General features: G+C 36.5%; 1 protein-coding gene across 2 annotated transcripts; it reads right to left on the reverse strand.

The window, feature by feature from the left end:
- Positions 1–25,804, reverse strand: pskh1 (protein serine kinase H1). Of its 2 annotated transcripts, XM_087292039.1 has the most exons (4): positions 25,713–25,804; positions 25,428–25,540; positions 22,552–23,697; positions 1–3,874 (listed from the first exon to the last, which is right to left on the reverse strand). In XM_087292039.1, exons 3-4 carry the CDS (start codon positions 23,500–23,502, stop codon positions 3,557–3,559), a joined length of 1,269 nt encoding a protein of 422 aa, XP_087148165.1. In that variant the 5' UTR covers positions 23,503–23,697; positions 25,428–25,540; positions 25,713–25,804; the 3' UTR covers positions 1–3,556.
- Between the last annotated feature and the right edge of the window lie 340 nt (positions 25,805–26,144).

A 26,144-nucleotide genomic window follows, 5' to 3' on the forward strand; every position in this document is an offset into this window, starting at 1 on the left:
TACACAGATTCCCTTTCCTCTTTAATTTTTGATATACACTTTTATATAAAAAAACAAACATAAAAAACAGATCTAAGAACACATTTTGAGAAATCTTCATATCATCACAGTTTTATCAGTAATTATTTTCGTGAGGAATCATATGTCAGATCTCACCAAATGTTCCTTGTTAATACATCAGGCACACAGGAATTTCTTTGGCACATCGCTGCTGGTTTCTGACAGGGGGGGAAAGAGTGAGAATCTGCCAAAAGGCCTTCATGGTGTTCAGTGTCTTGCTAAGAAACAACAGCTGGTGGCAGAGAAAGCAACCGATTGTGATTCAGGGCTTTCCAATACTGGCCGCCCATACTGAGAAAGCAATCAGCATCAGTTATTAATTACTGCAATACATGTACAGGCAGATCCAACTGCAGAAGTCAAGAATCACTGCAGGTTTCTTCACCGACCACATTTAAAGACTAAATCAATAGCCCATTTGGCTACACTGTATTTTTGTGTCTTTTTCGAAGGTTAGTTCACCCCAAAATTGAATCGGTTGACCTTCATGTTGTTTTACCTTCACGTTCGAAGCACAAATATAGATATTTTAGTCACACTTTACATTAAGGTTTCATTAATTTAAGGTAATGTATTTACTGACATGAACCAAGAATGAACAATAATTGTACGGAATTTATTAATTATAGTTTTAAATTTACTGACGCATTATTAAAATTCAAATTGTGTTTGTTAACATAATGAACTGTGAGGTAATGAGAACTAACAAAGAGTGAATTTATTTTCATTAAGTAACATTGACAAAGATGAATACACACTGTAATAAATGTATTGTTCATCGGGACCAGGGTGGGGCCAAGTCGGAGCACTCACTTTGGTCCTCCGGGCTCTGCAATGGTTGGGGAAATTCCAAATTGACCCAATACAAATGATCACAATTGGCTTAAGATTGGCAATGAAAATTTGTAAAACTCAACCAGCAGAACCTGGGAATTAAAATAATATTTTTTTGTTCATCATTTGTTTGTAAATTGATTAACTACTGAAACCTTATTGTAAAGTGTTAATGCCATTTTTAATTAAATCTAATTGTGACTCCGCTGAAAGTCAGTTCACTCAAACTCTGATGCTTTAAAACATTCATAGAGATTAAAAATAAGAGACGCAATCCCTTTCTAAATTGAACAGGTTTAATTAAATTTATTCGAATATAAACACTGATCAGCAAGCAGTGTTTACTACTTTCAAATTTGGTTATGGAAGCTCTGGAATGCTTGCTTGACATGAGAGAACCAACAAGGTTCGTTTTTGATTGTCACATGACATCTTCGAGCTTACACAAGATCCAATGAGGTTTGTTATTGTATGTCAAACAGGTTCTTTATATGTTAATAAAGGACTACAATGTGCTCATTATATATAGTGATCATGATTTTTCCGAAGACTTGGATTAAACTGCTTCATATTGGTCAGAGTTTCAATGGTGGGACACAATATTGGTTTAAACATATTAATTTGTGTTACGAAGATGAATTTATTTATTTTTTTCAGTTTGGAACAACTTTGGGGTGAGTAAATCATGATAGAAGTTTGAGTGTGCAGGTTGGTAAACGAATTCTTTAAAGCACAGGTGTCAAATTCAGTTCCTGGAAAGCTGCAGCTCAGCACAGTTTAGTTCCAACCCTAATTAAACACACTTGATCAAACTAATTAAGTGCTTTAGGCTTGTTTGATACCTACAGATAGCTGTGTTGAAGCAGGGCTGGAACCAAACTCTACAGTGTTGCGGCCCTCCAGGAATTGAGTTTGACACCCCTGATTTAAAGTCAAGTTTCAAGATGATTTGAAATGTTTTTGACAGGTATTAACAACTAATACTACCATTTTTGGTTCTTATAATGTGTCTTATTTAGGATAAATAACACACATATTGTGCAGAATGTAGAGCTCCTTGATATTTTTGGACCAAATTAAAGATATAGTTCATCAAAAACTGAAAATGTACAGTTAAAGTACTCGTTCTCAGCCCATCCAAGTTTTTTTTTTCTTTATTAGAACATTAAATATTATCTTTAGCTTAAATTGTGGTCCTTGGTAAACTGTTAAACACTATTATATACTATTATAGTGATTGGTGTCTCACTAATGATACACCAATCTTACTATTTTATGGTGGTTGCAGCATCCAGGTTAAGCAAAATCGTGGACCAACTTGATGAACAACACAATACATGTCCTCCTTTTCCATTGTAAACACACAACATTGGCTCACATTGGAGTTTGCACCCACATGGTATAATGCAATGTAATGTAATGTTGTGAATAGTTTTGCTCCACAAAATCTCTATGCATCATCAGGAACCACAGGTATTGTATTTCTACCAAAGAAAAGTCATAGTACATCTTGAATAGCCTAGGGTTGAGAAAATTAACTGCCATTTTTCATGCAATCATTTACTCAGCTTCATACAGTTCCAAACCTGTTTAACTTAGTTCAATGAGCATTTAACGCATTTAACTTTCCTTTTAGAAAGGAAAAAAGGGCTGCAAATGTACATAGCTGTCTTTCAAACATCCTTTTTGATTATTTTAGTTAATATTGTAGAAATAAAATAACAAATAATGTATGGCAGCCTTAACACTCACATATGGACCCTCAAGTAACTTCAAATTTAGTTGTTTTTAACTACTCTTTGACAAAAGAATGTTTCACAGACTTTACAATAATTTACCTAATAAATTTAACCAAAAAGAGAAATACTAATAGTCCAAGACAAGCTTATATGAGAGAGAATGCGAGAAGTCCAAAAGCATGGCTATTGTCTCTGTAGTTATCAAAGTGTCCCAAAATATTAAAAAAAAAATGTTCTTAACATATTTCCGAGGCAAAACAAGATTACAAAATGAAGATTTTTGTGTCGAAATGGTTCATTAAGGCCACTTTTGCAAAACTGGAACAAAGTAAGGCTGAGTAAATGATAGAAACATTTCCATTTTTTGCCAATCTATCCCATCAAGGCTCATTATTATATTTAAACAGCAGACTCTTCTAAATCTTCCAGATTCTAAATGTGACCTGCAGTTACCAATGGTTGTATCCTAACCGTCCCTCATGTTCAAAGTAACGTTAAGGTAAGAAAAAAACTACCAATATGTCTAGTGATTTGTTGGTAATAATGAATAAACAGCACATTTCCCCCATCAGAAGAGCGATCTTCTGACTGGGTACCATAACAAAATAATTCACAGCAAAATCAGGAAGGTATATTCTTAGTCCTTCCAGCGACGTTTGTAAAATTCTGTTCAACAGATACAATCATGTAAAATGCTGAATGAGATAATTTTCAAAGACAATACGAACATGAAAATACACCAGCAATAAATAAATAAAACACTCACATAAAAGGTAATAAACAAGAAAGAGACAGCAGAAAAATAGAAAACGAGGGAAGTTTTAGAAGGAGGCTTTCTGCTAATTGGCTCTGTGGTGACGGAGCAGGAAGTTGTTCTGCTCTCTCCACTGTTTTTCCTAAAGTAAAAGCTGTCTTATTTCCTCTTAACCATTGCACTGCTGCTGGTACCGGCGGTTCAGCTCTCGCAGCTCTTTTTCACGAAGGCGTCGTGCCTTGCTGGACTTGGTGGAGCGGCTGGAGCGAGTGGACTGGGATGATTTTGTGCTGTGGCAGCGTGACGAAGCTCTCTTCAGGAGATTCTGGGAAATGGACCGGTGCAGATTCTTCATGGAGGAGGAAGCTGCCATACTTACAATCCAGGGGTGTTTGAGTGCCTGGCCCGCAGAGAGCCGCTCATTAGGATCCACCGTGAGGACGCGATCGATGAAGTCCTTTGCCAGATTGGAAACACTTGGCCATGGCTATCGGAAAGAAAAAGAGAAAAAGAAAATGGCTTGAATAAAATTGTATATACATTCTTAAAAATACTGGCACTTTTTATGTGTATTGATGCAATGTAGAAGGAAAAATAAAAGCTTCAAATTAACTGATCCAAGTTGAATAGTTGCAGCAAATATAAGCATAAGCTGATATTATATAAAATAAGGAACATCAAAATTGCTGTATAAAAACAAGTGCAATTTTATGAAATTCTAACACTTTAAACAAACAAATAACCCCCCCCCTAAAAATTTAATTTAATCATTTTGAAATTTAAAACATGAATGAACAACTGTAATCATTCATTATTAAAAATTGTCACAATCATCAGCGACCTAGCAGTTGGAGATCGCTAAAGAACTACAAATCTGTCACGGAACAGGACTTTAAATCCCATCATGCACGTCCCACACACCAGTTTCAGTTCTCGGTTGTTGCTTGATTGGATATGGTTGCGGCTGAAGGTTAACAAGAATTATTTATATTATTTATTAAATTTCCAATTTTTTATATTTTATTAACGCCTACCCTCACCCCAACCCTAAACCTAACCCTCACAGTACTGCAAAAATATTAATTACTGTTATGCAGTCAGTATGAATGCTGCTATATTGATGTGCATATCACACTCCCGGCTGGCTGCTTATCCGATCTAGACTTTACATCAGTTCTCTCCCTAATTGCACACACACAGCAGAAAATAAATCATAGACTAATTACATGGATACACAGTTGTAGTCAGAATTATTAGCCCCCTTGAATTATAAGCCGCTTTGTTAATTTTTTCCCCAAATTTCTGTTTAACGAAGAGAAGCTTTTTTCAACTCATTTCTAAAGCCTGGTTTATACTTCTGCGTCAAGTGACCGGTGTAACCCACGGCACATGCAACGCGAGTAGCTGTGTATTGTACTTCTGCGCGCTGTCTCTGTTGGTCTGCATTAACACTTCCGAAACGCTAGTTGGCAGTGAGGTGTTAATGCTCCTCTGTGTCGAGTTTCTTCGCTGATGTTTTGCTTTTCCTGAAAACTTCCTGAATGTACAAGTGGTTCAAACTCGCTCATTTTGAGACAGGAACCGGCGGACGTGCAACAACTTTAACTATGAGGTAAAGACAAAACTTTTCATCTGGAGCTCCTTAACGGGACTTCACTCTTGTAAATGATCGCTGCATCGGGCTCGCACCATTCAGTAATTAGGCAAGTCATTGTATAATGATGGTTTTTCTGTAGACTATCTAAAAATATATAGCTTAAAGGGCTTTTAAAAAAATTTAAAAAACACTTTTATTCTAGCCGAAATAAAACAAATAATATTTTTTTCTTTCTCCGGAAGAAAAAATATTATCAGACATACTGTGCAAATTTCCTTGCTCTGTTGAATATCATTTGGGAAAACATTTGAAAAAAAAAAAAAAAAAATCAAAGGGGGGGCCAATAATTCTGACTTTAACTATATGTTTTCACCTCTCACACACACATTGCTGAGTCTTGGTGTATGTTTATCTGTAACATTGCAACGTTTTCTTTGTCTAGTCTTACCATGCTTTTAGATCCTTGTTTCTTTGCTTATCCTGTTTGCCGCCTGCATCAACCTCTGCCTGTGACTACTACCATGCTATTGGATTACCCTCATGATTACCCTTATGTTCGTTCCTGTTTGACCACTGCCTGCCTAACTAAGCTGTTAATGAACTGTGGTTGGACCCTCACTTCCAATGTCATCTGACTTTCTTGTTACTGAAATAAAGTTTTATTATTATTATTACTTTGAGAAGCATGCTCTACTGTGCAACAGTATGGAATGTCTTTCAAAGTTTCCACAGAATAAACCAAACTTTTATTTTTACTTTTTATTTTTACTTCATTTTCTGTGTACAACAAACGCCCATAGTTTTTTCGATCCCAACCAATTTTGTCTGAAAATATGTGGATAAAAATATGAAACAAACAAACACAGAGCAGTCGTCTATAACAATAGATCAACCTATGGGCCAGCTCTTATTATTAGGAATAACATTTTTATATGGACCATTTTGAGGGATGTAAACAAAAACAATGGTCTCAACATATTTCCTGTTTTATATTTTTAATTTCTACAGCTTCCGAGAATCCGAAAAGAGCCACACATTGATAAATAATGTTATGATAGCTGTTTTAACGTTATAATTGAATTGCCTCTTGTTGCAGTGATGAAATAGCTTAATAACAAGCAGGAACTTTTTATGGGACAATGACATGACCGTATTGAAATGGTCTATATGTCAAAGTCATTTGTCTAGTCATTTGATGTATAATTTAATAACATGTAATGAATAATAAATTGTTTAATAAATTGTTACTATGTGTTCACTATTCAATTTTGCAAATTGATTAAATAACCCACTATTTTAAAATATATTTTTTGCTGAATGCATGGCTGTCAATGCGTCCAGTTGATTATGATTTAGGTTGAAAGCAGCAAAGCTTTTATTATACCACAGTCAGTCAGCTCCAGGGGTCCGTTCTTCAGTTCATTGCTGGTTTTGACTGCGTGTTTGGTTTAGTGAGCTGCAAGTAAAAAAAAAATTGGAAACTACACTGCAATAAATGATTTTGAGGAACATTCTGTAGCAGTTCAGAAAAAGACATCATATCACATGTGCCAACACTGTCTGGATTAATACATAATCCTTTCGGCAAATCAAAAACTGCAACTAATTAGTTCCTTTAACTTAATTATTTTCCTCTTCCAGGCACATCTTTAGACAAGTCGTGCATGTCCTGGTATGTTATGACAACTGGCCAAACACTAGCAGCTCCATAAGCAAGAGAGAAAACAAAACATGGCTTGGTTTTTGTTGGTTAGCATGACTCCTCCAGGGCTTTTCCCTGCACAGCCCACATTCGTCTTGTCTGTGACTCACAGCAGCAGAGCGGCCCTGACGCACACACTCTGCCAGGAACTCTGCGGCCTTACATCACACGCTCATGCAGGGGGTTACAGCGGGATAACACATGATGACAGGACACAAGCACACACACACACACATACACTCCTCCAAATAAAAGCACACGCAATCCCACCAAAAACATGCATACAAATACTTGCACAATAAACAGAGGCACGCAAATAAACACATTGGGAAAACCAAGGTCAAACACAGAACGGTTGGCAAAGGTTTAAAGTGTTTGAAAAGCCCTTTGTGATGAATAGAAACAGAGCAGACAGACAGACAGGCAGAAAGAGGCAGAACAATTATGGCCTGTTGTGTTTTGAGATGGTGGCTTTGTGGGGGAAATTTGGATTTAGGAATGTACTTCTGAATGGACTGGGTAGAAAACCTCATTGACCTCAAGTCGCTGGAGAGATGTGGACAGATATTTTCGCTGGGGCACTGTCATTCTTGTTTTAGAGGGCACCTGATTGGGCAAAAGTTTGTGTAGTGCAGTATGAGTCATCAGTAGGGGCCTATGATTTCCACATTGTTGGAAACAGTTTACAGAATAATAGAATCTGCGGGCATAGAAATGTAGGTTAATATAGCATGGACTAGAGCTGCACAATTAATCAAAAAAACATTGCGATCTTGATTCGACCCCCTAGACGATCTTAATCCAGCAATTCTACGATTCTCTCAGTCATATTTTCAAGTGCAGGTGAGAAGAAAAGGCGGCCACACGAGTCTTTTCATTGTTTCACATACATTGCTCAGTGACACGGACACCTCCAAATGATGTTGAATAAGCCACATACTGTTTTTATAAGGTATAATTCACCTAAAAATGTCATTTTTGTCTTTATATAATGTTTTCGCGGCCGGGAAATCAAACGTGACGAGAGCTGCTGACCGTGAGGTGTTATCACAGAGAGGGCGCGCGGACGCTCTACTTAATGACAGACGCGCGCGTCTACTTTGTTGAACTGAACCTGTATATGTTGTGAGTGACAGGTAATACAGTTGTAAATAATAGGCTTATTCAGTTTGTGGCACAGAGTGATCGTTTGAGAGCCGCGCGCGAAGTATGAACAAGCACTTAGCAGTCAAAATGAAACCCGAAAGTGTGCACTTCATTTAAATAATCATATCGCATTTTAGAGTTATGACTGCGACAAGCATTTGATAAGTTTTTTCTTTCATAGCGAACAGAGTTGTGCATAAAAATAAAGGTTTACATTGTCAGTATAACTACTCTAGCCTATATATTGTTGAATATAATCTGATAATGACAAATGTCTGATTTTCCCAGTGAATAAAATTGTCTAATAATGTTGTCAATGACAGATTGCAAGCATTTATCTCAAACATCATAATTCAACATCAGAATTATTATAAGTAGAATAGTATTATTTATACAAACCAGTAGACCAACATATAATATTATTAACGATGTTTTGCCATATGTTTGCTTTTACCATACTTTTATTTTACATCTACAGAATCGTGAGAAAATTGTAATATTTATTTTAAGCAAAACATTCTCATTTTAGCCAGAATCGTGCAGCTCTATGGACTATCAATCAATTTTGAATGAATAATATGTAATTTTCTGTAGAGGGCCTCTAATTTTTTCTAACTTTGTTTGTTGTTAATAAAGACCCTCTAGCAAAACAAGGCATAGTTTGATGTCCCAGTGACTGAGTGTTGAATCATGGAGTGTACATTATCATCTACAATACATTCTGTGGGACTCCTGCAGAAATTATGTTCATGCTAAGTATAAAAAATTTATTATCCTAATAACATGAAGCAGTGTAAGGCTTAAAGCCATCGAATCAAAATGAGACCCCCGAAGCAATTGCAGATGAGAGTTGAGCATGACAATGCTTGAAAGCAGCAAAGCTTTTATTATGCCACAGTCAATCAGTTGCTGTTTTTCTGTTTGTGATCACATGAGGAAGACACAGTGCTAATTACATTTTAGGTTTTTATAAAACCATATCAGAAATAAAGGGTGTGTGTGACGTCCTTAGCATTGTGACACAGGACAAAGTCTCTGTCACTAGTTGAAATTGTTTATTTATCTGAATCTGAACATTCTTCAAAACAATTGGAAAAATGTACACCCAATTAAAGCCAAGGTTATGATTAGGCCCACACGGAATCCCATCATTCTATCTATTTACACATGTAAATGTGCATAAATATATATTTATTCCGTTTTTATGTTTATCTTACTGAATAGTATACAAGCGTTTTAATGGTGTATGTACAATACAGTTTGTAAGTCATCTGCTTAATGCTACAAAAAAGCTAATTGTAAAGTGATTTTTTCTGTCTTTTAGTAAATATATTACATAAGAGACTTTGGTTTGGAGAAACAAGTGCTTCTATTCAGATTTGCATAGTAAACCTTAAAAAAAGTTGTTGTTATTATTATTGTTAAGTTTTTAATTACTACACTCTCAAAATCATTCTGCATTACAGATTTTGTAAAAAATAAATAAATAAAAATCTGTCTGGCCCTGGATATAACTTTAGTTCAGTACAACACCAAAAAAAAAATAAATAAATAAAATAATCCATACATAATTATTTTCCTTTTGTTTTTTCTTGTTCAACTTTTGAAAACATCAGCTGCACTGACCTAAATTATTTGTCAGTAGCACAAAAATGATTTAGTTAGGTTAACATAAGATTATTAGTTTTCCCTTTAAGGGTCTTTATTTTATCCTAATTGATTTATCAGCTTATAATACTTTTTAAGATCACACGGACACCCTGGAATTGTAAAAATACAATGTTTTAAATTTAGTGGTTTAGGTGGCATAACATTAGTGACTCCCTGTTCCATGCAACAAGTAAAAAGACAAGTCAATTTAAGTTTACAGGAAGCAATGTAAAAGAAAAACACAATAATTTATAAGCACAACAAAAAATATATTAGATTTATAAATTAACAAAACTGGTCAACAAGTATTCTCAAATCTTTATATTCATTTTTGTTCTTTCATGTAAAAAAAAAAGTCTGTTTTAAGTGTGCTGGCACTAAATAAAACTGCAAAAATATGTTTCTTAGTAAACACCCCACCCTCCTCCCCTCAGCTGTCACTCAAACGACAATCAGGTAGTGCCGCCCTAAACTTAAACCATTTGTTGCTACGTCAGGCCACTCAAACAAACAGTGCAATGCTGAAAGCGCCACAGACCACAGCGCTTACACTTTTTCAGAAAAATCAACCTACAAATGGCTTACTTACACTTGTCTGCAAACACACACAAACAAGCTGACACAGGAGAAAGTATTTTAAAATACAACCATCAGCTTTAAACCTGAGGTGAGGTTAAAGAGTTTACCATCACATAATAGCACACATCAGGGCAGGTTAAGCACATTTAAAGGCAAACATGACCACCCATTAACATCTACATACATTTAATACTTCATAGGAGCTTGTTTGTTTGTGAAAGCAGTCGGCCAATAACAATTTATTCATTTAGTACAATGCAAACAAGCCCAACAGCACGGCACACAAATACCTCTGGGTTTAATAAAACCAAGTAACATTAGCATAAGCTTTATAGCACTTCTATACTTAATCAGAAACACATGTATTTCCAATCTACCAGAACCCTTGTTTAGCACATACGATCCACACTGCTCATATAAATCTCCTATAGCACACTCAAAAAGCTCAGATACAATAGTGTTGATGGAGTGCTTTTCAGAAATTACAGAATGAAATGCCATTTTAAAACTAAGATGTTTTAGTGTAAAAGGGTCTAATGTTTTCCCAGTGATGGGTTGCAGCTAGAAATGCATCCGCTGCATAAAACATATGCTGGATAAGTTGGCAGTTCATTCCGCTGTGGCGACCCCAGATTGATAAAGGGACTATGCCGAAAAATAAAATAAAATGGGGCCTAATGTATATTTTTCGCGAGCGGGTTGCTTCTGGGGGCGCGGAGGATCGAGGTGTCGGCTCAGAATAATGGTCTATCGGCCATCGCCGATGGACGATGGCATCGTCTATCAACCCAACCCTAATTGTTTCTGCTCATGGTGAAAGTGATTTACACGTTGTTGTTGTTGTTGTTTTTATCTTAACAGAGCTCGGGAAAATCTATCTACACAGTGTCTGGCTGGCTATCTAGACTTCAGGCTACCAGATTTTGCGAGCCCTGCTTAGACACTGGTGCTTTGGCTTTTAGGCCCAAGAATCCTCATCTTTGATTTCTTAGTATATTGACTATATTTTAATTATTTTACCTTTTATAAAAACTACTATTACTGTTGAGATAAACATTCATAATCATTTCAACTTTAGCTGTGCATTTCCCTGATTATAACTAATAGAATTAAGCCTTCAACAACACTGCAGTAAAATGATATCATGGACTTATGCTAACATAAACTAGCAAACCAGTTGCTATTTTTGCCATTTTTAGTAGCGGACTCTAACAACGACTAAAAATACCATTAGAGATTGATTGTTGCCCTTTTAGTTAATGTATTAACAAATAGGACAAATTTAAAATGGTACCTCTAAAATGGCACTGTACCGCTGAAAACGCACATAATGTGACCACACACACCCAGCCATGCACTCTAACATATGCGCATGTCTGAGCTCCAGGCAGTCAGCAGGTGCTTTGAGCACAAAACCCCTGAGAGCAGTGCACGTTGGACAGTTAATCAAGGATGTCCCACTGGATCATGTCTCACTATTGTTGTTAAATGTGATATTTAATTAATCTTGTCTCTATCTAACGACTCTTCAGTATTTGGAATCTATCAGGTAACGTGTCAGCATCAGTACACTGCTTCAATTTTTTTCTTTCACACTTGTACTTTGTATTTTAGTGAAAACCTCAGATACTGTTGGTTGTGCACCTTTTTTACCAACCAAGTTTGTCGAGGCCATTATAATGACACTGATTACTCTACTCGAGCGTGCAACGTCGGTGTGTATTTTTGTCAAAAAAAGTCAGAAAGATGGAGAAGAAACGAAAGGGAGGCGCAGAAAAATTGCGGGAAACACACTGCCGTTTCATTTAGCGTTTCTGAAAAGTTCTCCGTTCATACCAGAACACGGCTAAAAACGCAAATCACGTGACCACACACACTCTGCCAAAACCTGCAGCCAGTATGCCTGCAGCATGTCGGACAGTTCATCAAAGAGCTACTGCTAGATCTCATCTCACTATAGGTTGTTAAATGTGATATTGAATCCATCTTGTTGTCTCTATCTAACGACTCTTCTGTCTTTTGAATCACTTGTTCTCAGGTAATGTGTTTTGGCTGAGCGCAAAGATAAGTTAATATATTAAATAATGTAACCAAGTACACTGAGTCTACACATTGCTTACCTTTATCGTATACATTTATTGTACATTATACTTTTATAACAATGGCCATTACTGATTATTAAAACTGATATTCTGCAAAAGAGACAGGGTAAAGTTCGTTCTTTTCAATGAAAATGAAAGGAAGCAGTTTTGTTTTAGGCCCTGTTTTGTTATAAATATGCAGAGTGAAGATGACGGTCATATAAATATGCAGCTACACAAGGCCGTTTAGTGTCTGTATATCATAATATCAAAATAAAACAAATTTCCTTATAATATGTTTTCACTGTTAAGATGTTCCTTTTGAAGATTTACCCATGCATCAGCTGGCAGTTTTTGTTATTTTTATTATTTCATATAGGCTGATTGAATAGTCGATACAGTAGGCTACAAATATGTAATTAATTTAAACAAATACGTAATTAATTTTATTGATTCTTTATAAATAATCAAGTCACCACCGCCTACAGCGACGATGCCATTGTCCATCACAATGTTACACATTAAACCTCATATGATGCCAAATTGGTCAGCAACCCTAGAAACAATGTTAACTATGTCAAATTTAAATTGTCTTTCTTTGACAACTACAATTACTTTTCCTAACGATTATTACATACATTGTTTATGTTGAATCCTCTTAACATGCTGATTATTGCTAAAGCTGAATGTAGTAAGAAAAATGTTGCCACAAACCTGGTTTCTTTGAAAGGTCTGAGTTACATATTCTCATTTTCTCCAGTGATTTAGTTAAAGTATAAATTGTTTTGGCTGCTCACTGTGTTTGTGATACTGTTTTTTAAAATTATCATGTGTCGTATGAAACTCTTGTCACGTTTTACATCTTTATTGGGGGAGGGTCGTAATGTTCTCAGATCAGAAATGCTTTGAAGGAAATAAGGCTTTAGATTAGGGCTGCAAGATAATGGAAAAATCTGACACTGCAATATTTTATTTTGCTGCAATATATTTTGCGATATGAATTTAATTTTTACCATATGATTTAATTAGCTCTATTTGGAAATATTTTATTAATTTAGATTGTGATCTATCATTTTGATATCAATGCTCAAACTATATAGTGTTCAGCCCTACTTTAGATATTAAATATTGTTAGATGATACCGACAAAAAAATAAGTGCCACAAATGAACCAGAGTATATATTACCACTTTGTTTTGTCACACTGCTTACATTAACCTGTGCTATAGTTGTCCATTTGTCACACAGTCCTGCTGGAAACTAGCAAGGGTCCGGAACTTGACTTGACGAAAACGAAACAGTTTACTGCGATGATTTTGTCAATAAAAAAATCTATTTGCTATTAGTAGAGATACTGCTGCTGAACACTGCTGAGAGATGCAGGTAAATTCATACAGTTTTAGTATCTCATAACTACACTAAGCTATCAATGGCTAAAAGTTTACATAAAATCTACATTTACAGTGTTTATTTTGCTAGCACACATTGTTATACTTTAGCTCATTGGTTCCCAAAGTAGGGGTCGCACAACAGTGAGTGGGGATCATTAGATTGGGTACATTAGATTGGCCACAATGTATGAGTGCGCATATAAATGTGTATGGGTGCAGAAATAGTTTACGGTTATTTCTGCTGTGGCAATACCTGATAAAAAAGGGACTAAGCCAAAGGCAACTGAATGAAATGAACAGTACCTTATTTTATCCATATACTTCAAAAGATAAAAAATAAAAGTGCAAAAAATAAGACATGCAAATAAAAAAAATCAGCTTTTTAAATTGCAAGCCCTGTGTGATTAAATTAAAGACACAGCCGATCAATTTTACACCACCATGTTACACTTTCCAACACCTATTCAGCACTCACATACATGCATTCAAGCAAAAAATACAAATAACAACTGAATTCCATGTATGATGGCGGTCTTCGAAATTAATCCAATAATGTTGTTATTATATAACAGAGGTGTGGACTCGAGTCATGTGACTTGGACTCGAGTCAGACTCGAGTCATGAATTTGATGACTTCAGACTCGACTTGACAAAATATGAAAAGACTTGCAACTCGACTTGGACTTGAACATAAATGACTCGGACTTTCACTTGGACTTGCGCCTATTGACTTGTAAAGACTTGCTACTTTCTATAAAAAGCCCAAAGATAAAAAGTATGTTGACACAGAGCGCTCTATCTCTGTGTGTGTGCGTGTGTGACAGAGAGCATGCACGCATACTTTCGACCACTAGCGCTTTGTGGCGCACTTCCGTGTTTTTGCACCAGCGGGAAATTTGAAGATGCCATTTTCATTCTGACTCGGAGAGTGAAATAAACACATCCGCGATCTGCTCCTTTTGTTTTATTCAGCGGATTTACAACATCTGTCAAAGGTAAGAGACTTTACTACTCGCAATGTGTTACTTTTGTGCAAAAGCATTGTTTTACTGTTGTGCATAAGTCAATGAACTTCAGTTTTTTTTAACCAAATTTACCCTCTCGTGATTTATTTCACATAATTATGAATGATCATGGCTGTAATTTATGTTTTTGCACTTGGTTTGTGTCAATGCGCATATTATGTTTTATTTTTGTGTTTTGCCCATCCTCTGACAGTATTTTCTAACTATTTAATTAGTAGTAATAATAATTACATGCCATAATAACTAGATATATATAATTTATTTTTAAAGCTCTTAAAACTGTGAAAAAAGTATTTTGTTATTTTTTGGTAACATTTTGCAATAAGGTTTTTTTAGTTAATGTACTAACATGAACTAATAATGAACTATACTTTTAAACCTTTATTAATTATAGTTTAACATTTACTATTGCATTATTACAATTTAAAGGTATGCTTGTTAACATTAATGTTAATGCACTGTGATTTAACAAAGGTTAACCAATAATTTTATTTCCATTAATTAATGAATACTGTAATGATTTGTAACTGTACTTCACTGCATTGTTTGTTCACATTAGTACATATAAACTTAATTAATTAATACAACCTTATTGTAAAGTGTTACCTTTTTCATATTTTGGATTGATACTATTAATTTTATTTAGTATTTAAAACCTTAAAAGTATTTGTATTATTGTTGATGTTATGCCTCTTAGCAATATTTTAGTCCTCTATATGGTTTTTAATTAATTTTTTATTGTGAGATTGTAATGTAATGCATCTATATTGTTGAATTTCTGTTTGTTTGTTTTTCTGTATTTCCCCCTCTATATTTAAGGCTTATCTACTATTTTTAAGGTACTTAAAACCACCATCTAATAAAAAATACAATTGACAATCACATTTCGTTTCATGAGTGTCTTTGTTCCTGTTTTGTAGGACTCTTATTTTAACAGATTTCATTTGGAAACACTTGACTGATCATTCAATTAAAGTTTTACCTTTATTATTCCATCACTCAATGAGATCATTTAATTGTGAGTTGAATTACTCCATTTGTAATTGTTTTTAAATAAACTAAAAACGAAGACTTGTTTTATTCAGTTTGTTGAATTTGAACTCTACTTTACATATTAAAAGATATTTAAAACCACTATGAATGTATTTAAACTAATATTTAAATTTATATAACTGTTTCACTGTGGGTATTTCTATTTTAATTTATTTAGCACATTTATTGCCTATTCAAACATGAAAACAAGTTTTAGATAATTTGTGGCTCTAATAAGTTGTTAAACATTACAAAATCCCTGCAGAAAAATCCAGCTTAAACCAGCCTAGGCTGGTAAGCTGGCTTTAGCTGGTCGACCAGGCTGGTTTTAGAGGGGTTTTGGTAATTTCTAGGCTTGTTTCCAGCCATTTCCAGCCTGGTCTTAGCTGGTCAGGCTGGAAACTGACCAGCAAAATCCAGCTAAAATCAGCTTGACCAGCCTGGTTTAAGCTGGACATAGCTGGTTTTGGCTGGGCTCCCAGCCTGGCTAGGCTGGTCAAGCTGGTTTTAGCTGGTCATCTCCCAGCCTGACCAGCTAAGACTAGGCTGAAAATGGCTGGAAACCAGCCTGGAAATGGCCAAAACCCCTCTAAAACCAGCCTGGTCGACCATCTAAAACCAGCCTAGGCTGGTTCAAGCTGTTTTTTTCAGTAGGGATTTTTGACAAAATGGTCTAAAATGATAGTTTACAAGTGCCTAAGTGGGATTTGAACCCCGTCCTTTATGAAAAGAAAGAAAAATCTGATTGGCTCTGACATTACTTTCACCAGTGGGCAGGTACTTCAATCTGATTGGCTGGTCTCTCGTGCATGTATTCAGTCTCACTGCGTTTGCTTGACTTTTGTCCATACTGGCGCCTCAAACCTTTCCTGCTTTTGCTCTCCAGAGATCCTCCTGGTAAATTGATTATTCCAGAATGTTGATATGGTTTATATATTGCTACACTATTTAGTAACAATACATGAAAAACTATGAGGTTAAGGTAAATTCCATAATAAATACTAGTGTTTTTGAGAGTTAGGTATACTGCTTATGTTTTAGGCTAGTATTATTTACAAGTTGTTAATGAATGCTTCAGCATACTGTAGTATTAAGAATAGTGAACTGATAAAATAAAATACAGAGTGTAGTTTTACTACAGTAAAGTGTGGTGAATTGTAGTATAATATACCCTATATTGTAAAAGACTACAGCACTGGGTCATTTGTTTATATTACACTTGTGTTACCATAGCAACTATAATATGACCCCAACAAATTAATTAAAGTACTTTACTATAGTACTGTTCAAAACCCTGTCCATGCCAATAGATGTGTTCAGGGGCCCTGTGGAACAGCTTCTCAAAATGAAGAGGATGACATGGAAAATGTCCTCCACAATCTCATCAATAATGTGGAAGACAGCAGAGACGTGTTCATTTTATTTTAGTTGCCATGATAAAATGGGATTGATAGTGAGATTTATTTAAAGAGTGAATAGTACAGTAGGCTATAATGCCAAATCAAGTTTTTCCTTATTTTTATCACAGTTAAATTTCTGCTTGCGTTAGTTATATTTTTGTTTAAATGTTTTTTTATTTGATTAGTATGGTACACCTTTCGGATGATTAATAAATGTTTGTAAAACAAAATGCATTCTTTACATCCAACCTCTATTCTCTGTGTCTTTAAGTGTTTGTAACTGGAAATATCTCATCATAAAACATACAGCCAAAATTTTATGGTTTATTAGATAAAAAATTTAATATGTAAGTCTATTTTAGTATTTTGGTTATTGTTAATAAATAGTGCCTCAATATAAATCATATCAAAAAGCACGAAAGGAAGAGGAAACACAAGACTCAAATTCTGTATATAATCTCTGAGAGCACGCAGGAAAATGTGTGTGTGAGCAGTGCATATTTGAGAGCGAGAAAATTTGCGCGTGAGCAGCGTATATTTGAGAGCTCGCAAACAGTTTTGTCCATAGAGGAAATCGGTGCACGAGCATCACACAAGGTAGAGAGCAAAGTTCTTCATTGTTATGTGAAGAAAACAACGTTAATGTTTGTATAAAGTAGCCTACTTCATTGAGAATATGTGCCACAATTTTACATTGCTGCTAGACAGATTTGCATCTTCATCTCTTCAGCACACACGAGATTCAATTGACAAAATACCAAGTTCACTCAATTTTACTTTGCAGCATACAGGAGTTGTTGGTCTACTGCTGCCTCATTGAGGTCGTTTATGTAGTTTTAGTTAATCACAAGTTGATCACAGAAGACATAACATAGCACAACTAAACTTAATGAATTAGACAGCAGTAGACCTGCAATTTCTGTGTGATGTGAGGCAAAATGGACTCTATTGTAGTGGAACTCGTTCTTGTGCAATGTGCTGTGTAGACAAGATGCAGCACTGTTTAGCACTTTTTCAGAAAATTGCATTTGTATTTTTATATATCTGAGCAATGTTCTTTCATAAAAAAAGGTTTGTTTAATAAATACAGATCTTACAACCATACATAATCTGTTTACAGTTCATTTTTCTGTTAAAAAGACTCGAAAAGACTCGAAAATCAAACTATAGGACTTTGGACTTGACTTGAGACTTGTTGCCTTTGACTTGGGACTTGACTCGGGACTTGCCTGTCTTGACTCGGGACTTGACTCGGGACTTGAGGGCAATGAATTGAGACTTACTTGTGACTTGCCAAACAATGACTTGGTCCCACCTCTGTTATATAATCAATAACTTCTTGTGTTCCAAAAACTCTGTGCCCTCCAATCTAATTAGGTGAGGTTCATGTTAAAATTAAGCAAATAAATAAACTAATATAAAAACGTATATAGTTAGACTTTTGCATTTTTTTTATTATTTTTGTCAAAATATAAGTGTTTATTTAGGCCTATTGGTGTGTGTGCTCCTTTGTGCACAGTGTTTGTACATTCATAAGCACATCAGAGGATAATGGGGGTCGCGAGATACTGGTATTGTTATTTTGCAGGTCGTGGGCTAAAAAGTTTGTGAGTCCTTGCTTTAGGTGAACAATTATTCCGTGCAAGTTATTCCACTGAAATATAAATGTTATTTATGGCAATTTTCAATCAAATTCTGATTATTTGTTTACATGTAAGGAGTGGCGGTTCTTCTGTCAGACTTCTGTCCTAAAAAATGCGACAGCACTACAGCACCTGCACACGTCATCATATGTCATCACGATTCACGATCTCTTGCTTCATATGAGATCAGATGATCTCGACTGCTGTAGTTATTCCAATTGCGTTATTTTTTAGTATTCATCTTCAGAAAATCACTGAAAGCATATATTATGCACATTATTAGGCATATTTTCTGACAGGGTATTCGAGTGTCATCGAGTGTTGTGAATGTTGTGAGATTGCTATACAGGAGTTACGATTATGGATTATAGATAGCGAAATTTAGCGTTTTTTATTTTAGCGGTTTTTTTTAGCGTACATATGCTTACTTGTTGTAAAAATTTCTAATAATGATGGAAATTACTCATTTGTTCATCTCCTTTCTTTCGGGTGCAAGTATCCTGCCGTTGTAGCTGGTGCATTCTGGGAAATTTTCTAACCCCTTGGTTTCAAGTGTTGGTCCCAATGACTGTAAAAAATATGGACGACGCGACAGCCCCTTTTCCCATTGAACGCCTTGAGGGCAAAACGCCTGCTTGTCGGGCACAAACTGTCAGAAAAGACTGCTAAAATTGGAGCCTTGACATGCGCAGAATGTCTGTCTGATGGAGCCAGAGGAGGAGCCGCGAAAATGAGCGGAGTCGAGCTTCCAACCAAACGCTTTATGTAAAATCAACCACGCCCCCCGAACTTCTCAGCATGCATTTGCTGTCATATCAACACAAATGGATGTAATATCGTTACCAAATTTAAGGGTTTTATATATTGAATCGCGCCAGCTCCGGGCCGCAGCGCATAACCTACTCGCGGCGTCGCGGGCTGATTCCGGCTCGCATGCGGCAGCGCCGGCTCGCTCGGCCGCCGCATCTGGCTCGATTGACTCAGGCTGGAATCGGGCAGTGAGTCCAGGCATCCGGAGTAAGTCCAGCATAGGTAGTCAGTCTGAGCTCTAAGGGGTAAGTCTCCGGCAGGCGAGAATCTAGCTGGAACTGGCCCGAGTGTATTTTGCTATCTGGGTGGTTAGGCGTGTATCAGCAAACTAATAAAGCCCGAAAAAAGCCCTGACCTAAGTGAATAAACAGTGTTCCACAAGGATCATGTATGTCAGAAACTATAGTTTACTGCTGAACTCATATTGTCATGGTAAATTAACACAGAAATCGAATAATAACACTTCAGTCTTCTGCCGAAGCTCAGATGCGCTGCTTTGAAAAACTGTCAATCACAACTGTCAATCACAATGACATGCCCAGCATTAAATTACTGCTAAAAACAAACTGTTTACAAAAATGAAGATCTGCACCAATTTCAGCACAATAACCAGTGCCTTAATTGACCAGAACCATCTTTTGGGACATTTTATTGCAAGTGTAATAATTTTTTTTAATTGGGCTCAAGTCTCCTTCATTAACACGGAGGAGGCGGGCTTTATGACTTGTACTGCAGCCAGCCCCCAGGGGGCGATCTAATGGCCGAGACCTTCACTCAAACGCAGGCTTGCGGCACACTTGGTTGGTCCTAAAAAAATCTTAGCTCGAAGGGGTATCTAGCCCTTCCCCTTAAGCCTCCTTTCCACTACACACGATAAACGACAAGCGACAGACCGGAAGTCATTAATTTCCAATGGAGAGTAGTCCGGGAGCTGTTTGGAGTTCCGATCATCTTTGTAGGCAGATGTGACGTATTTCAGAATTGTCCAAGCAGGTCCATGTGCACGAGATGACACATAGGAGTTTATTTGGTAAATTTTTGAATCAGAAAAAGTCTACACATATATATATATATATATATATATATATATATATATATATATATAAACATTTCAATTCATAAATGAAAGTATTAAAGTAATAAAAATAAAATGTTTTATGTTGTCTCCACATTGCCTCCAATATTTTTAACGGTCTATGAGTTTCTAGTATTCATTCATTCATTCAACCATGGTGAACGCACCGAGAATAAAGGCTCTTGGTTTTGCACTCCTTTGTTTCAGACACTGCGAGAACAGCTTCTCAGAACAGTGTGACTGCCACTAGGGGGCATATTCCGACATTTGTGTCCAAATGTTGTGTGCAGTGGAATGGCGGCTTTAGACCTACACCTTCAAGCTAAAGAGAATTGAGACACCTCTCATTTTGCGCGTTCCCGTAAAGGTGTAGAGGTAAGGGCTAAGGGGTAGATTTGGGATTGGGCCTTATTGGCTAATATCTGGAAATTACATTTTATTTTTTAAGCATTAGTTCTTAAATCCAATCCAGGTAGCTCGCCACCCTGGTGAAAGTTTTACCATTTTCAGCAACTGAAATATATTTCATGAAGCAGATCTTACTTTCTATGAATTATCCTTTTTGGTTTAGCTTATACTTTATGAGTAATAATAAATGCATCTGTAGGATCTGTTCTTGTGACACAAGCATATCAAAGTTGAAAGAGTATCTACCCCTTTGAGGTTGCCAACATGCTTGTTGTTAACCTGAATGCCTAAGTATATCTATTTTAAGCTTTCCAGTTTTTATTTTTTCCATTTCAGATTTGGCATTCATATTTTTACACACACATAGGGTTGTAACGGTATGAATTTTTTACGGTATGATAATCGTCTAAAACAATACCATGGTTTGACGGTTTCGCGGTATACGGTATGTTACAAATTTTACAAAATAATAGAACAGTGAAGCAAAGTTGACTTTTTCCAAATAATATATTTTTAGTTACTATAAACAACACCACTTACAATGAACAAATAAAAATAAGAAAATAATAAACAATGTGTCAAAGTCCAAATAAAGTCCAAATAAACATGGTGCAAATCCTCAGTAAAAAAATAGATATAAATATTTACTATACTATAAATAGTTACATAACGAAACTAGATTCAATATGGAACATCCTTAGGTTTTATGTGCCAGCATGGATATGATTGTCTGTGGATATGGATTTGGATATGGTTGTCTGCAATGCAGACAAACAGCTGCACCTTCATTTGCGTCTTTTGAAAACAGCAAGAGCAGCAGTTCGTCTTTGCTGTGTCACTGTTTTGTCATGTTTTTGTGCTGCTGTGCATGCAAAAGTACTTAGTATGAGAATTATTTCATGCAAAACTTTTTTTTTGCGTTTTATTTAGCCGCGCATAAATGTACAGCCTATCTCTCATTCCGTGTTGTTCAAAAAGCTCATTGTTGGTCCACAAACAAAAGCGAAACCTATGCTTATTGGTTGTGATATAGCGAGTTTGAACCAATCTGGGCATGGAGGAGGGACAATGCATCAATGTATCACGTCTGGTTTGTCCGGAGACACAGTGACGAGCGTTTCTTTGTCAAATCAGCGTTGTCAAATTTTGATGACGTAACCGCACTAATTCCGGAGCCTCTGAAAGTCCGTGAATGTTATGTGATACAGCACTGGAAAGCTGAGATTCTCTTCTTTATGTCAATCTTTGAATTGTATGAATCGGATCAGCGGATCAAAAGTTATTAAACATTTTAAGAGCAATACTTATTTTTAGCCGCAGGCGGCTGTCTCGGTCTTTAAGGGTTAAAACCGTTGATATGCAATTGTTCATGGGATGATAATCGTGCACGTTCAAATCGTGGTAGACCGTCATACCGGTATATTGTTACAACCCTACACACACATTTAGTACACTTGCTGTGGTCACAAAAAAAAACAGCTGCACCTTTCTTTTGGTTTAGTTCTAACTGTAAAGCATGGCACTAGCAAGGTCACAAGTTCAATTCCCAGCAAAAGCTTGAATGCAAAGTCACTTGGATAAATGCTTCCACTAAAACATAACCGTAGTAATTCTCACAGTCCTTACCTCCCCAGAGAAGCTGTATTTTCCTTTGAGGATCTGTCGATACAGACGCATTCGATTGTCATCCTCAAAAGGCATGGTTCCACTGAGCAGGATGTAGGAAATGACACCCAGTGCCCACATATCTACTGCATTAGTGTATGGTTTGCGAACGAGTATCTCGGGAGCGATGTACTCAGGTGTTCCACAGGTAGTCTTCATCAAACATTCGTCCCCTTTCTTTCGTGTGCTGGCCAAGCCAAAGTCTGTGATCATAATCTTGGAATCAGCACCAGGATGGTAGTAAAGCAAGTTTTCCGGCTTTAAGTCCCTGTGTGTGATGCCCAATGTATGGAGGTACTTCACCCCATCAAGAACCATCTGAAGCACCCGTGTGGCATCCCTTTCTGTGAAAGACCCACGGGTGATGATGCGGTCGAACAGCTCTCCACCAGTGGCCAACTCCATCACCATGTAGACCCGCTCAGCCGTCTCAAACACTTCCATTAGCTGGATAATATTAGTGTGGCGCACACGTCGTAGGACGCAAAGTTCAGATTCACATACTTCTCTGCCTTCACGGTAGCGCGTCTCGATCATCTTAATGGCGTATGGCTGCCGTGTGCTCCTGTGTTCCACTCGTACTACCCGACTGAAACTGCCCCGACCTATCAAAGCTTTAATGTCATACTTGGCAGTCACTCGAGGGTCAAATTTGGCTCTGTATTTGGCTACTTTCTTCCGGTGTGAGTCAGCAGGTTCTGGCTGGTCATTAGCCGGTGGAGGGGATTGGCTCACCTTTGCAACAGCCTGGCTTTGACCCTGAGGGGACGGCGAGCCTGTTTTCTCCCCGCCACCATCGTATTTGATGAAGTTTTTGTAGACATCCGTCTGATGCGGCTCTACCTTTTTGACCAGGTCAAGTTGGACGTCACCGGGTGGTTCTGGGAGGACTTTGCTTGTCCTGCACCCCATCACGTCAAATTCCGACCTTCCTGGTGCCAGCAGCACATCCTCATCTCCCAGGCAACATCCAAACGGTGCACGGTGCAGTGCCACACCGGCAAATGCCACGAGAGGACACGTCCAGTCAAACACTAAAGTAACCTCTCCAATCAATACTCCAAAATTAACTGAACTCCAATCAATGAGAAATTTATGGATAATAATCTGAAATAAAAAGAAAAGGAAAACCTTACACATTGAAAGACATTTGCTTAGCATTATTTAGGGTTCCCACACTTACTTAGACACCAAATTCAAAGACTTTCAAGGACTTTTTAAATCACTAATATTTTAAATCCAGCACCTTTGTAATTCACACCCCCATCATATGTAGCGCCATACGAGTCCTTCCTGACTTAACATTTCACTTTCACTTAATTTGTAAATTAAAATGTCATAATAATGATGTTTTGAATGTAATTTTTTTAAATGTTGATCATTTCAAACAACCGTTTTAAAGTTATGTTCAGAGAAGTACAATTGTTAAAATAACACAATAAACTTCAAATTCAAGCACTTTCAAAGACCTGTGTTTGTTTTTAAGCACTCTCTAGGAATTTAATTCATGTTTTGAAATCGAACACTTTTAAGTACTTTCAAGAAGCGTGGAAACCCTGATTATATATGCATGTAAGTTATGCATATGGTGTATGCATTTTACCGAAAGTGTTAGAAGTAGATTGAGTTTGATATTAAGCATGACCAACGTGATATTTAAACATCTAAATAATCTGTTTGTAACAATTTAATATTGTCCAGAACGTCTAGACTTATTTTTATTTAAATTACCTACTAAATTACATGAATAACTCCAATTAGAAATTTTGCATTTGAAGTAGCTTATCTCACATGTTAAGACCCACAAACAAATATGCTACACTTGACCTACAGACGGACAGACGGATGGACAGAGATAGAATAACATAACTGCTATATTTCAATTACGTTAGGCAAGATAGATAGAATAACATAACTTCTATATTTTAATTATGTTGTGACAGACAAATAGATAGATAGATAGATAGATAGATAGATAGATAGATAGATAGATAGATAGATAGATAGATAGATAGAATAACATATATGTTATTATTATATTCAATTATGTTGGGACAGACAGACAGACAGACAGACAGACAGATAGATAGATAGATAGATAGAATAACTAACTGCTGTGAATATTACATTCATGTTAGGACAGTCAGACAGATAAGAGATAGCCATCTTGCATAGGTGAAAACGGAGATATCAAATATATTAGTTTACACAATGTCACAAAGATAACATTTTGCGCAATCAATTAATCACAATATCACGAAAAGTGTGACGCAACGATATTTGGAGTTATTGTAATAAGCGGTTTACGACGCTGTGTAATAACCGCATCAGAAAAACGAGCAAATCAACAACTGTGCAGCCAATTCTCCTATTATAGCTAACGTTACCAAAACATATCAGTCGAGCACTTACTAAACTTTTGCGTTAGTAGTGTTAAACGTATAAACAAACTTTTGAACTTCGCCATTAAAATTGCTGGCCCCCCCACAAAGACTCAAAAAAGTGAGACACTTGTTCACTTATTCATCGCTCAAAACCAACTCGAAACATTTTACTTCAACTCCGTTAAGTTAGCCGCTGCAGGCCTAAACGGAGCCAGGCATATTATAGAGTCGTTAAACTGTTAAAACACTTTAAAGCGAACGATATAGCGGATATACCACCTAAAATCAGAAAAAAACTCCGTGTCCAGCACAAATCAATTGTTTTCTCGAGGCCTGGGACAAAAATCGAAATAAATCACTACGGTTTCCGTACTCCTTCGGTTTTAACGACAACAAAGGCATCTTAAAACTAAAACAGGAAACTTAAAAAGTCCAAACAAAGGTGAAAATTACCTTAACAGTGTATTTTCTTATTGGCGATGGTGGGAGTAGAAAGGCAAGATTCCCAGCGCCAGCCTCCTCACCCCAGTTACAGCTCTTCCCTTCACTTCACCGCATTTCTAAAACTTTAATTCGGTTAAAAACAGCATCCCTTTAGTATTTGCTAAAACAAAGATATTCAGTCCAAAATAAGGGTTGTTAAAGTGTTTGTATCACTTCGGAAACGAGGCGATACGAAAAGAAAAGTATAAAATTGAGACCGCCTGCTTGGAAACGGTGTTTTCGGAGTGGGACCACCTTTTTTCCTGTGTAGACCTTTCTTTCTTTCTCCCCCTTCTCCTTTTTTTCCTTTTGGGAAAGGAAAGACCTCCGCTTGCTTCGACCCCTGCAGCAAATATTGTGAAGTCAGAATCATAAATATGGCTGAGAAGCAAGAAAAACCTTTTGTTTTTAATCTGTGCGTCTTTTAGAAAAACATCAGTGTGTGTATGGCAGCATGCATCCGTTATATGCTAACAACAAAACAATTTTCAAAACTTGAAAAATGGTTTGTCCTACTAATTTTGAATACTAAGAATAAGGATTTTGCCCTTTAAAAAACTGTCATTATATACAGGTTAAAATTAAAGCTGTTTTTATGGTAAGCAAAGTCATTTCCATGTTTTGGGTACACTTCTCGACATTTGTAAAACTTATAAGCGTATCTAAAGGTGGTTAAATAATTTAATA

Source organism: Danio rerio, chromosome 18 (assembly GCF_052040795.2).
Source record: "Danio rerio strain M-AB ecotype USA chromosome 18, GRCz13ab, whole genome shotgun sequence".
NCBI lineage: Eukaryota > Metazoa > Chordata > Actinopteri > Cypriniformes > Danionidae > Danio > Danio rerio.